This window comes from Buteo buteo, chromosome 18 (assembly GCF_964188355.1).
Source record: "Buteo buteo chromosome 18, bButBut1.hap1.1, whole genome shotgun sequence".
In the NCBI taxonomy this organism is placed as follows: domain Eukaryota; kingdom Metazoa; phylum Chordata; class Aves; order Accipitriformes; family Accipitridae; genus Buteo; species Buteo buteo.
In genome coordinates, this window is record NC_134188.1 from 1953599 (window position 1) to 1966594 (window position 12996).

The 12996-nt window shown below is 37.2% G+C and overlaps 1 protein-coding gene across 2 annotated transcripts in view; it reads right to left on the bottom strand.

Moving 5' to 3' along the window:
• The window catches only part of NBEA (neurobeachin), a 510817-nt gene that overhangs the window by 65124 nt on the left and 432697 nt on the right, over positions 1-12996 (bottom strand). For both annotated transcript variants that reach the window (XM_075050577.1, XM_075050576.1), the window contains exon 47: positions 7482-7601. In XM_075050577.1, coding sequence (XP_074906678.1) covers positions 7482-7601 — 120 coding nt within the window. The remainder of the gene's footprint in view (positions 1-7481; positions 7602-12996) is intronic.

The following is a 12996-nucleotide window of genomic DNA, read 5'->3' on the forward strand; positions in this document are numbered from 1 at the left end:
TTTCAGGGTCACATTTGGAGAGACAATCTTGCCCATCTCTCCGTTCCAGAAGAGGTTCAGCTACACCATCTTTCCTGCCAGATATCTGTCTACCCTGTTGTCCCAGAATTTGAGTGACAGCAACTCTACAATCCTTCCATCAACTGACTTCAGTAGTCTTTGTCCAAGGAAGTTTTACCTAACACCTTACCTGAATCTTTCATTACACAATCTAAGCTCATTTGCCCTTGTCCTAGCTATCAGTCCATGCCAGATAGAGAGAAAAAATCACTGTTTTCTCTTCGTGTAGCTTATTACATATTTGGAAAGCATTATCCTAGCAGTTCTACAGCCTTTCAGCTCCTAAAAGTCCAAATGAAGGACAATGATTTTACCTTCCGTATTGCTACATTACTTAAGTTTTAGTTACAGATGTGTAAAATATTCTTTTAATCTCCCCAAATTAGCTAGTAGAATTATTCCTAAACAGTACATAACTTAATTTACTCCTATATATACTTTGGCCTCATTATATTTTGTTGTGTGTTCATCACACAGAAGCCAAAATAAATGTTTTTATCAACCTTTGTGGTTTTTAGATCAAAGATTAAGATTGCATACTTTTCTGACAGCATCTGCTATTTTTCATTCATTTTTATGCACAATGTAATTTGCCATACAACATAGTTTCTTACAAATCAGAGCTTCATGCTTTAGAAGGGTCATTGTTAAATTCAACCTAAAGATAGGGACAAGGAGACTCAGAAATTAGCAGGGGAAAAATGTCTCTTAGGGATGGTATTTACACCAGGGGATGGGACACAGAGGACCTTCTGTCTCCCAATCTGCTTTCCACTTGACAGACAGGATAGTTGATAAGTGGATCCGTAAAACTCCTATTGCACCTTCAGTGGCACTAGGAGTAAAAGGTCAATGCAATGCCAGGTCTATGCAAGGGAATGCTTGCTTGAGGCTACCATGATTTTGAGAACTTTATGTTTCAAGCTACAAATGTTGATGAAAGACAAATCTCAAAATATGTTCTTCCTACACTACAAACACTGAGTTAGCCAGTGTAAATCAAGACATGAAGGAAAACATCAAAAATAACAACATAAAAAAGCTTCCCCAGAAGTTACATCAGTTTGTGGACATAAAATGAGGGAATGCAAAGAAAAAAAAATACAGAAGACAAATATTTTTAAAAACTCTGGTATTTTTAAAATATTCACAGACAAATTAAGCATTTTAGATGCATATTGTTATTGTATGCCATGCAGCTGATATATAATTTTGCATTAACTGATACAATTCAGTACCATTTTATGGTTTCTTTGCTCTTGCCAAAACATATCAAAGGTTCTAAATAAATCTTTCCAACTACATAACCTGTCATGGGTAATTTCTTACCACAAGAAATATCTAGAGTTCAAAGAGTTAATAAAAATAGGGATTCTAGTGATCTAAATCTATTTGCAGTAATTTCTGTCTAGTTGTCCTTGACATTTCACAAGCTGGTAACCTCCTCTGCTCCCCTTTCATTCACACTTCTAATAAGACAGGTTAGCTTTCTATCATTTAATAGTCAGCTACCTTTCAAACTGCCCGAGAAGCTTGGCTCTTCTCAGGTGAAGAATGACGCAGTAAAGCTACTGAGGGGTGTAAAAAAAGGGTAAAATGAATATTATAACAGACATTTCTTGTCTGTAAATGTGATCTCTAGTTTATTTTAATAGCTATACTAAAACCCCAAGGTATAGTTAACAGTATTATATGCCTTGTGTCTTCATATAAGAAAACATCCCCAAATGCATTTTCTAATTTACAATCCTGTGACAAATCCAGGCTGCTGAGAAATTAAACTTTAAAAATATGTCTTGGGGTGATAGAGGACCACTATTAACACTATTATAATTGTACACCACTTGCATCAAATCTGACGTTTCTGTTTAATATGTTTTGCTAAGGGTATACCATTTTATGGCCTCCCAATGAAATCAAATCCAAGCCAGACGTTTTCACTTTTCTAATATAGTTCACTCCAAGGTTTTAAAGCTGCCCTTTCTTTTTCTTTCTTTCTTTTCCTCCCAAAAGGTTGATCCCCTGGCATCCATTAATTCCACAAGAGCCTAGTACTGGGTCAACGAGTCAGTCATGAGTACCTCCATTAACTGTGTTAATTCACACTAAGGCACCTTAATGACATTTTGTCAGAGCTACCTTTCTAACTTCTAACCACACTATTCAAAAAGTAATATAACAAGTTTGAGAGGCATTAGGAAAGATTAGTGCCTGAACAGGAGGTTCTGGGGTAGTCAATGTTACCCAAGACTGGAGCGGGGACAAGGGGGGAGGTGGAAAGGAAAAAATGTGAAAGCTGACTGGCCAAGTTATGGTCATTTCCGGGTGACTTGTTTCCTCAAAGGTCACCCCGCGAATGTTCATTCTTCCTCCAGCTTGTTCTGATTATCTCGAGAGAAGGTCGATGTTGATAAAGGGAGACACAATAAAATAAACTCTGTTATCCAGGTTCTCCCTTGTGTGTTACCACTCTAACATAGCACATACTGTATTAATTCCGTTTCATCCACTGTAGGTGAACAGGTTGCTTTGAAAATGAAGCAAAACAGCCCAAACGTGGGGAACAAAATTGTCTAAGTAATCATCCATTGAGCAATAATCTATCATACGCTACATTTTCCAAAGGTGGTGTACCTTTCGGCACAATTCAAGATACCGCAATTACGGCTTGTTTTTCAGACTGATCAAACTACTGCCACAGCCCCATTTTCCTTAGCTCTGTGAGAAACACTTTAGTTCTGGAGGAGACTACACGTATGCAAAGGGAGCGAGGGAAGGAGGGAGGGGAAAGGCAGAAAGGGAGAAGCAAAGGGAGAGAATACCAGAGAGGACACATGCCTGTGAAAAAAGGAGACTGACCCACCGAACCGCAGCTTCCTAAAGAGATAGACATTCTTTTGCAAATGGCAGGTATTTGCGGTTTAAATTTTAATGCAGAATTTCATAAAAATGGTTTGGGTGTTTCTTTTAAAACTACATTGAGGCTGCAAAAGCACACTGCATCACTTAAAAATCTCAATTTGCTAGTTAAAACTGATCTACCTCAGAGGCACTTAAGAATAAAGCACCTCATAGTCCTCCTTCTTAAACAGTAACTGATGAAAAACAGTCATAATACAGATTTTACTTTCCTTAAAAAAATTAATTTTAAAAGGATTTTTTTAATTAGACCTTGCTAATAAAGAATTAAGGCAATTCATATCATTATTTAATACAGTACTTGAAAGCAAAAATTGTGGCCATCTTACAATACACAGCATTGAAGAATGTCAGATTAATTCATTACACACGCTGTTTTTAAATTATTTCATAACCTGTGCCACAGTAATTAATGAGATTAGTGAGATCAGAGATTAAATGTACTTAAAGCAGCTCAGATGAATTTCAAATATATGATAAGGAATACATGAATAATGAACACTTGCTATTCTTAACAGTTTCCAAAGTTTGCTACTTTGATGGACAGGCTGTATTCCACGCACCTAATATTTACTATAAAGACTCAAAAAATCTTTAGGGTGGGAAAACAATTTGCAGTGCGTATATCATGCGGGAACCCACACTACCAAAGACCTCCGTTTATGACTGCGTGTGCAGCCAGAAGAAGCTACACAAATATGCAGAACACTTTGACAGAGAACGTGCTTTAAGATTTTGTACTTACACGCAACCTCTATACATCTTCTCTTTTGCACACTACCTACTTTCTTGCAGGACTGCTAGATAAATATTAGAAGCTGCCAGACACCTGAACTTGAATTTTTGGATGTTTCACGCTCTCAGAGTTGAAGGTCTTTTGTTGTCCAAGACAGTGGTTGCTGTTCTTAGGAGAGCGGGCAAAATGGGAGGAGATTTTGAGGGGGTTTCTTGGTGGTTCTTCATACCTCACTGCTTTTCCAGTCCCTGAAAACTTGATTAAAATGCTTAAAAAGCCTGTAAGGCATTCCAAGCAGTAGCACAACTAATCTGAAAAAAAAAGGTCTATTTGTAGTATTAATAATAGTCCAGTTTCCCATCCTTTTGCAGAATGAACTCCAAGGCCTCAGGGAAAAGTTGGCCCTGATGTCATGGCATTGAGAAATGCAGTTCATTAAGATGTTAAGCAACAAACAGCAGCAACAATTAGCTGCTATACTCATTCTTGATTTATCGCTAAGAAACACAGACTCTACAAATGGAAAGGGCCTAAAGGGTCAACTAGCACATCCTCTTGCCAATTCATGATTGTCCCTGATGCTTTTCCAGTGCTTTGCCAGTCGATGCTTCTAAGAAGCTCGAGAAACAAGGGGTTTACTACTTCCCCTTGTGAGGATATTCAAATTCAGAGAATACTCAATTTCACTTTAACTTTTCATACCCTGTTGGTTAAGCAAGCATTTTTCAACTCTGATCCCTTTCCTCTGAGGTTTACCTCTTTGTCCCCAGAAAAACAGTTCTTCCCCCTTTTCATATGTTTGCATATTCCATAGCATTTATGTTACCATGTCTTCACTTTTAGACATTAATTACCCCACACATACACACATTTTTCTTCCTGTATCCAACTCCTTAAACACATTTGCTGCTCTTCTTACGGCTTCCTCCAGTTTGGGTATATACTTCCACTAGCTAGTTCCTAGCAAAGCAAGCACTAAGAATTTGTTTTATCCAGCATGAATGCATACTAAAAATTGAATGAGGAAAAAATGATAACTTGTGTTCTCCAAGAACATAAGAGCACTGAAACAAATGAATGACTAATCAGACTGTTTCAGGTGGAATTTAGGTGCCGTGGGATATTCTAGTTGTTATAAGGCTAAGGATATAGCTTCGGTCTCACTATAAGCTTTCTGCCATCCTGCTCATCTTCAAGTTTTCTTGTTAAACTGAACACAAACCAGCAATGTATTGACATATATTGCTTAGGCTACCGAAGTGTACTTGAGTAGACTCATTCCAGTAGTGGCTTTGCATGTGCACTTCAGTAGACTTATTTCAGTAGTGGCTTTGTATAAATATATAATTATATATTTTTAATATTAATATATCCATTAATATAATTTGATGATGCAATACATTGAATGCTGGTATTAAATACATTAAAAATGTCCTCTCATGTCTACCTTTTTTTGCTTTTTCTTTTTTTTTTTAGATAGTTTATGAATTTTTTCTATTTGCTTTAGCATCCCTTAAAGACTCAACTTATTTTTGAATCTGCTTTTGTTTATCTATTTTTATCTTGAGCTGAATCAACTCATAATAAATCAACTCAAGGTTAATTTCTAAACTACCTTCCCTGTATCTTCATTAATTAACAAAACCATATTTTAAACAGCATCTTTAATCCCTAAAGTATCCCTGAACGTGAAGGTCAGGGATTATCTGGAGAAAACACTTATTGGCTAACATACCTCATCTGTGACTCCCATATTAGATTTTCTGTAATGACTTAGCTCCAAGTAGTATTTCTCTTTCTAATGGCATAATAGAAATGTATATATATCTAAATCTGGCTCTGGGCCTCTATGGCAGACTCCCAAATGTATTCTAGAATACACTATTTTACAATCTTTCCCCCAGTGCAACTATGACCCTTAATTGTTACTATTTTATCCAAGTTGTTCCCAACTCGCTTTTTTAAAAGTGACATTAAAGTACATAGCTACCCCACATCTTCACCTTTTGCCTTCCTTTTCCAAAGGTATCTGGCTTTGAGTGCCTTTTTAATACTTGTTTTATTTTAATAACTTAGGTTTTTTTAATACAAATATATTTTGTAATGCAACTGTTATCCCCCCATAATTCCCACATCCTTGCAATGCCTGGCAGCAGCAGTTTAAGTCACCCCACTTGCTTCACAGGTCTCCTGGTATTTTCATACAAACATTTCAGTTCTTTGTTTTACTGATAACTCATTCGGTTGCTAGTTTAGGAACAAGCCTTTCACTAATTATATACCCTGGTTGAATACCATCCCTCCGTCTGTCCACAGATATTCCTTTATCTTTTGCAATGCCTTCATGTATTTAACTGCCCTCCTCCTGTGTACAAAAGCCAGACAAGAAGATTACAGTCACTTCCAACTGTTTTCCCTTATTCCTCAGTTTAAGGCTCTTATCTTTTGTTTTAGCCCCACTCCTAGGAAGCCATTTTCCCAGATATTCTGGTGGAATTCCAAGAAAACCAGATTTCATTGAAAGGCAAAAATCAAAATGTCAGCACTTTGAATTTGAAGAAATGGCTGCATTTCAAATATAGCAGATATTAACTCGAATTCCTTCCAAGTTGCGAAATTTCCTTTGTTTTTCTTACAAAGGTAACAGTGAGAGTACTTAAAATACTGTTGACTTCCAGAGGAGCATAAATAAACATGAAATGGGTTGTAAGAGGTTTAGGTTAATTTCTTTCCTTTAAAAAGCATTTTCTCCCATATATTAAGATGGCCATACAATTTACAATTTTTTATTCTGACTAGTAACTGAATAATAACAACATGGTTTGTCCACATACACTTCTGAGACTGCTGGAATATTTATGCAAACAGGAGCTCTGGAATAAAAATAAATCAACAAATTTACGTCGTCGTCTTTTGTCAAGTTAAGTAAAAAATATAATGGTAATGTGACCTTGAATTTAGCATTTCCTAGTATGAGTGGCAGTATCAAAATAGAAGAGACATATTCACTTTAAAATACAGTTTTTTAAAAAAGAGCAATTAATGGTATACTGCAGCCTTTGCCTACCTTATTACTAGAAAATGAGAAACAAGAAAGGACCATATCGTTCAAAATATTATTAGATTTTGGTTTCTTCCTGATAAGGTCCCATGTATATGAACAATAACCCTTTGTATTTAACAATAGGTAAGGAATAACAACAGTAAAATCACCCTGCTCTCCGGCTGTTTCTGTATATCGTGTAGAAGTTGTTTTAATCTAATGCGTATTGTTGCATAATATCCCCAGGCACATTCAAGTAAAAGCTAATGCTGTACAGAAAAGCCAACATTTTAAATGGGTCTTGTCATTAATGCTTTATTAATTGCCCCAGGCAATGCAAACCCAGAGCTAGGCAAGCTATAACAATATGACACTTTAAGGTCAAATCCAATTCCTGCTGTGTTTTATGGAGTGGGCCAAATATTGAGTTAACAGCAGGAAAGAACAATTTATTGGGCTTTTCTCCATCTCCTGATTATCTGATCTAAATTAGATCAGTTAGGTTGTTTTTCTCTAAAAACAAAACACCTTTTGTCCACCCAACTTCAAAGAATCTTTGATTGTTTCTGTTAGAATAATCTTTAGTAATATCCACCTTTTATTTATACTGCCTAGGGTACTGAATATAAAGATATTAAATATAAAACCCTCTTTGTCCCTACACAAAATAAAATACCATGAATGAAAATGCACATTTATCAATTTATTTAATGTATACATTACCTTCACATCTGAGGTATCTCTTTGGCTGTTCCTCCAAGACCTGGCTACTGAAGAGAAAGTTCGATCTGGGTGGTCAAACTTGCCATCATTTGCATTTAGAAAGAACGTTGTAAAGGGCTCCTGTAGTCAATGAAATGAAGATGGATTAAGAAAACAGCAGAAGGAATCATGCAGCAGGTTTCTAACAAAATCCAAATTACTTTTGCAGATCAAAATACTTCATAAAGGCAGAATTAAAGAAAAATATGGCACCTCATAGTTATATCTATGCACACGTATCTTTACTGAATATCTTAGTACATCTATTGGCACTAACACATTTTGCACGCGCACAGATCTTGAGTTCTGGCAGGAAAGGTTATTTTAAATATTCACTCTTCCGTAAGACTAATCACCCATCAGTGGCAGAGCTATGTAGCTTAGTTCCAGTTCACAATGGCTGCCTTCTCCACTGCAACCATCATAAACACCCTCTGTGTTATTTATATTACCGTGCTTTGTTTACCCCTTGTAAGATGGTATGCCAAAATAAAATCTTGAAAAAAATCCCCCACCTGGATTTTTCTTTTGTTTTCATTTAGTTTAAAAGACCTCAGTAGGTTCCGCTTTGCCTCACGGTGGGCAGAATGGCTCAATGGTCATTACGAGGCAGACTCGTTACAGGGTATCTAGCTTTATCATCGCTTTGGGGCAGAGGTACAGAGACAAAATATTTAGAGTTTTTACTTTTGCTAATCCTATCTGAAACCACACTACCGATACATACTAAATGGAAACAGCTAACTTTTGGGTAGGTAGAGTTCAAGTCTTAAGACAGTCTGGAGAACCCATTTTTATTCACTGCATTCCACTGCAGGGAAGGGGTTAACAGGGGACCAAATCCTTAATTTGACAGCAGAACCTGAATACTGAGATCACTGCCAGCTCCCTGGTTTTCTAGCACCACTCCATTAGCTCTCTGAACTAATATTTGGCAATATGTCCACATGGATGGAAACTACTTGTTCTTCTGCCAAAGTCTGATGGGGAATTCTTGAAAAAGTGTCCCTTTCGTTAACTTCACACCCAAAGTTATTTCCTTGCATGATTATTTGGAATTTTTTTTAATCAAATCAGTTCATAATCACCAGGTCATAATTCTTATTACATTATTACCCATCTATTATTTGAATTTATTCTATATATCTTCTGTTTCCTTTTCTGAAACTATTGACCAAAGCAGGGAACTCCTCCATTAATAAAGAAAGTTTGAGGGAATTATGTCATATTATACACATAGTGTTTGAATTACCCAAGATTAAAGAGGATTGAAGTAATTCATTTTCCATAGCATTTATGAGCAATTAAAATATACATTTTATTTATTTATTTATTTATTTATTTATTTATATTTAGGAAAGCATAGATGCAAAGGTAGTGAAAGAATCCAAAAAGAGGAGGAAAAGAAAAGAGAGAACACAGACTTCCAGAGACCATTGTTTCTCTAATCTTTACATGCCTTCCCAATTAATCTTTTCTATCATACATGACAGTCAACACAGGCTACTTTCTTTCAAAGAAGAGAAATACTCTAAATTTCTCTCTCTAAATGAGAAGGAATGGGATCTCTCTCTTACAGTCATCATAGGATGCCAGTACCTTTGAAGTAGCTTAAGGTAATTGTTTATATAGGAACAAAGATTTTTATTTATTTATTTATTTATTTATTAGCCAGGGATGGTATTTTAACTTTCAGTGTCCGTTGGTGCAAATATGGAATCATTTTCATTACAATAATGTAAGACATTCTACTGCTAATTGAATGGGGGGGTGTCCATATTTTTTTTCTCTTAAAACATTGGGGATTTATTTTTAAAAGATACATTCAAAAGAATAAGTAACAATCTAAGAAATCAGTGCATTTACTCCCATCAGAGAATCCTAATATATGTTAAATAATTAATTAAAAATAATTAAATTAAATACAAAAGCATTACAGTGTCATTTCTCGCTGGAGGACCCTAACTCCCATTGCACAATGACTTTGCTTGCACTCATGAATACTGAAACAATGTGTGGCAAGTGAGGAGGAGGTTTATAATTTGAACAGAATATTAAAATTTAACAGTAGCTCAACTTGGTGAGCAGCATAAAAATATCACAATGAACTGAAATACTGAAAAAAAATAAATAAAGTTTTTATGTGTCCAGATTTTACAGTGCTCCCTATAGTGAACTTCATGTGAAATATAAATGAAAAAGTGTACAGTTCAGACCCAGAGCTAGCAAATGCAAAATAATATACACAGGAATTGGATTATATTAATTTATCCTAAAATTCTATTAATATTATAATTTTAACATTCATAAATTCTTTTAACACTAGAATTATTTTGGTTTTAACTGAATTCCCCCCCCCAAAATCTCTTTGCAATAGCAATCTTTGCAAATTATGCTATTTTTCTAGCTTACCCATACTGAAAAACTTTATATGTTGTTGATCTGAGCACAAATAATTCTGTCTTCTGCCTACCCCTAGCTATCACTTTTTTTCTTTATAAGATACGTGTAATTTGTTGTGAATATCATTGCGGAGCAGACTGTGGGTCACTGCTGAGGTTCTGAAATCAGCAGCAGTTGATGGATTTAAAAAAAGCAGAAACCAGAAAAATGATGTAATTACAATAAATTATGTAAAAATATTAATCCAAAATTCCATGACAACATTATTTTAAGCATCTGAGACAAATATACAAAAGCAATAAAATTCATAATCAAGGATTAAACTTTTAATAGCTGAGCACTACAGGGTGCCCTATTATGCTGTCCTGCTATGACCTGTTGTGCCTATCTTTTTGGATTTTTAATCCTTTGCAGAAATTCAGAGCTTTCGCTTGCTTTATCTCAGACCTCTCACATAATGTTAAGGTAATTTTTATTCTCTGGAAAGTCAAGTGCTTATATTATATAAATACAATTCATATCTGTATTCAATATACTCATTTAAATACTGTTATTCTATGATACCGATTACTGTCATTTCATGTAAAGGTTTTGTTGCTGTGAAAGCTATAAAGCTGCACAATGTTTTCATTATAAACCCATCTTACTCATTCCTAATATTCTGAATAAAATTCACGCCTTGTTCACTGCCAACAAGAAGAGAAATTTGTGGGGTACTTGATTATGATGAATACAAGCTTGAGCTGTGGGAACAAGGAATTTTCCCATTCAACAGCGCTTCTCTCCCTCCATCCCCTTTTAATAGTGCCTAGTCCCATTTGGATCATTTATGGTGGGAGTAGGGGAGGGAGGAGGAAGGGATGTTTCATTCTAAGACATGTTTATGCCAAACAAAAATGCCTTTTTGGCCATTTGTAAGAGGAGAAAAGGAGAGTATTGGGGGTTTTGTCAGTGATGCACACCTTTTGTCTAATCTATCTGTGACTGTCCCGCTCAGACCTACTGAAAAGGAGACTGAGATTCACTTCTGTTTACAAGAGGATTTCAAGCCTGCCCCACCTTTGATTCTCACTAAAAACTCGTTTCAGCTCAATCAGACATGACTCATAATAAATCCAGAACTTCTTCTACCTTGTACAAGTACTTAGTCATTGTAACAGAAACTGGAAACCAATTATTCTCTACAAACTTCTTGACTACCGTGTCGGAGAATCATACTCTCTAGTACTGGTCTCTGTCCCAATGAAGGCATAACCGATTCACACAAACACAACTTCTTCAACAGCAACTACTGAGAGCATCCAGTTGCACCACAAATCTAGCCTTTTTCACCCCAAAATCTGAAAACAATGCTGATATTTACATTCTACATGATTGAAGCCAGAAGTCATTCTTCTGTCTACTTTTCTGTTTTCGTCTGTCTACTTTTCAGGTTGACATTCAAGTCACTAGAGTATATGGCATTCTGATGGAGCATTCTTGGTTTAAACTATTCTGCCTTCTGCAACTTAAACATTCACTGGTCCAGACAGAAAGCACGTGAAAAAAATGACTCTTGAACCAGGTAGTAAGGTCACCTAGTCATAAACTACAAATATTTAATTTATTGTATATAAAATGGAACTATATCAACAGAACTATGCATCGCTTTCCAGAATCCCTGTTATTCTGTTTGCTAGAGCAAACTAGTGGGTGATGTTGTCTCCTATGGAATAAGTAGAGTTTCTTGAGTTTAGATATAAGGATGTGTGATGTGCAAAAATGTTTAACCATGGTTTGATTTCAGTAACACCTCAAAGGAGGGAAAGGCAATGTTATATAAATCATGGTGTTCTCTGTTAGTTTTTATTATCATTATTAACCTGACTGAACAATACTGTAGACTTTTACGTTTATTATCTGTCTCTGTAATGTAGTTATTGAATTTTTAATCTACCCCTCAAGTTAGAAAGCAAGCTGATCACTTTCAAGAAACAGTTGATTTTGGATATAAACCTAAGGTTTCTGGAGATCATGCAGGATTCATTTATAATCATAGCATTAAATATTTCTAGGCTGTGGCTCAGTTCATTTCTTATAAAACTAGTTAGAGGATTGTTTCTTGTTGTTTCAGAATTCTAGCACGATGTAGTAGTCTGAAATGTACAATGGATTAGTTTAAATAAACATGTACAGGTAAATTAAGAATTATAATTTCAATTCACATATGACTGTGTGCATGCACACATGTATGTGTGTGTGCGTGGCAGGGGGAGGCTGTACAAAAAGAGGGTGCATGCGTTATTTTGCTTTGGCAGAGTTTCAGTGGTATAGCCCTCAAAAGTAACTATAAACAATTGTTTTGGGTTTGTGTGGTGGGGTTTTTTTGGTAGCAGGGGAGGGGCTGCAGGGCTGGCTCCTGTGAGAAGCTTCTAGAAGCTTCCCCAGCTCCAAGCTGGACCCGCCTCTGGCCCAGGCTGAGCCCCTCAGCGATGGTGGTAGCGCCTCTGGGAGAAGAGATTTCAGAAGGGGAACCCCCAGTGAGTCAGGGGAGTGGGATGTGAGAGGAACCCCTCTGCGGATACCAAGGTCAGTGAAGAAGAAGGAGGAGGAGGAGGAGGAGGAGTGGGGGAGGAAGTTGATGCCCCCACAGCCCGTGGTGAGGCGGCAGGCTGTCCCCCCCAGCCCGTGGAGGGGAGCAGGGGAGCAGATGCCCACCTGCAGCCCAGGGAGAGAGGAGCCCACGCCGGAGCAGGGGGATGGATGCCCCCCAGGATGGCCGGGACTCCATGGGAAAGCCCGTGCTGGAGCAGGCTGTGCCTGAAGGACTGCAGCCCGTGGGAGGGACCCACGCTGGAGCAGTTTGTGAAGAACTGCAGCCTGTGGGAAGGACCCACATTGGAGAAGATCATGGAGGACTGTCTCCCGTGGGAGGGACCCCACGGTGGAGCAGGGGCCGAGAGCGGAGTCCTCCTCCCCCTGAAGAGGAAGGAGCAGCAGAGACAAGGGGTGAGGAACTGACCCCAACCCCCATTCCCTGTCCCCCTGCACCGCTGGGGGGAGGAGGGAGAGAAACTGGGGAATGGAGTTGAGC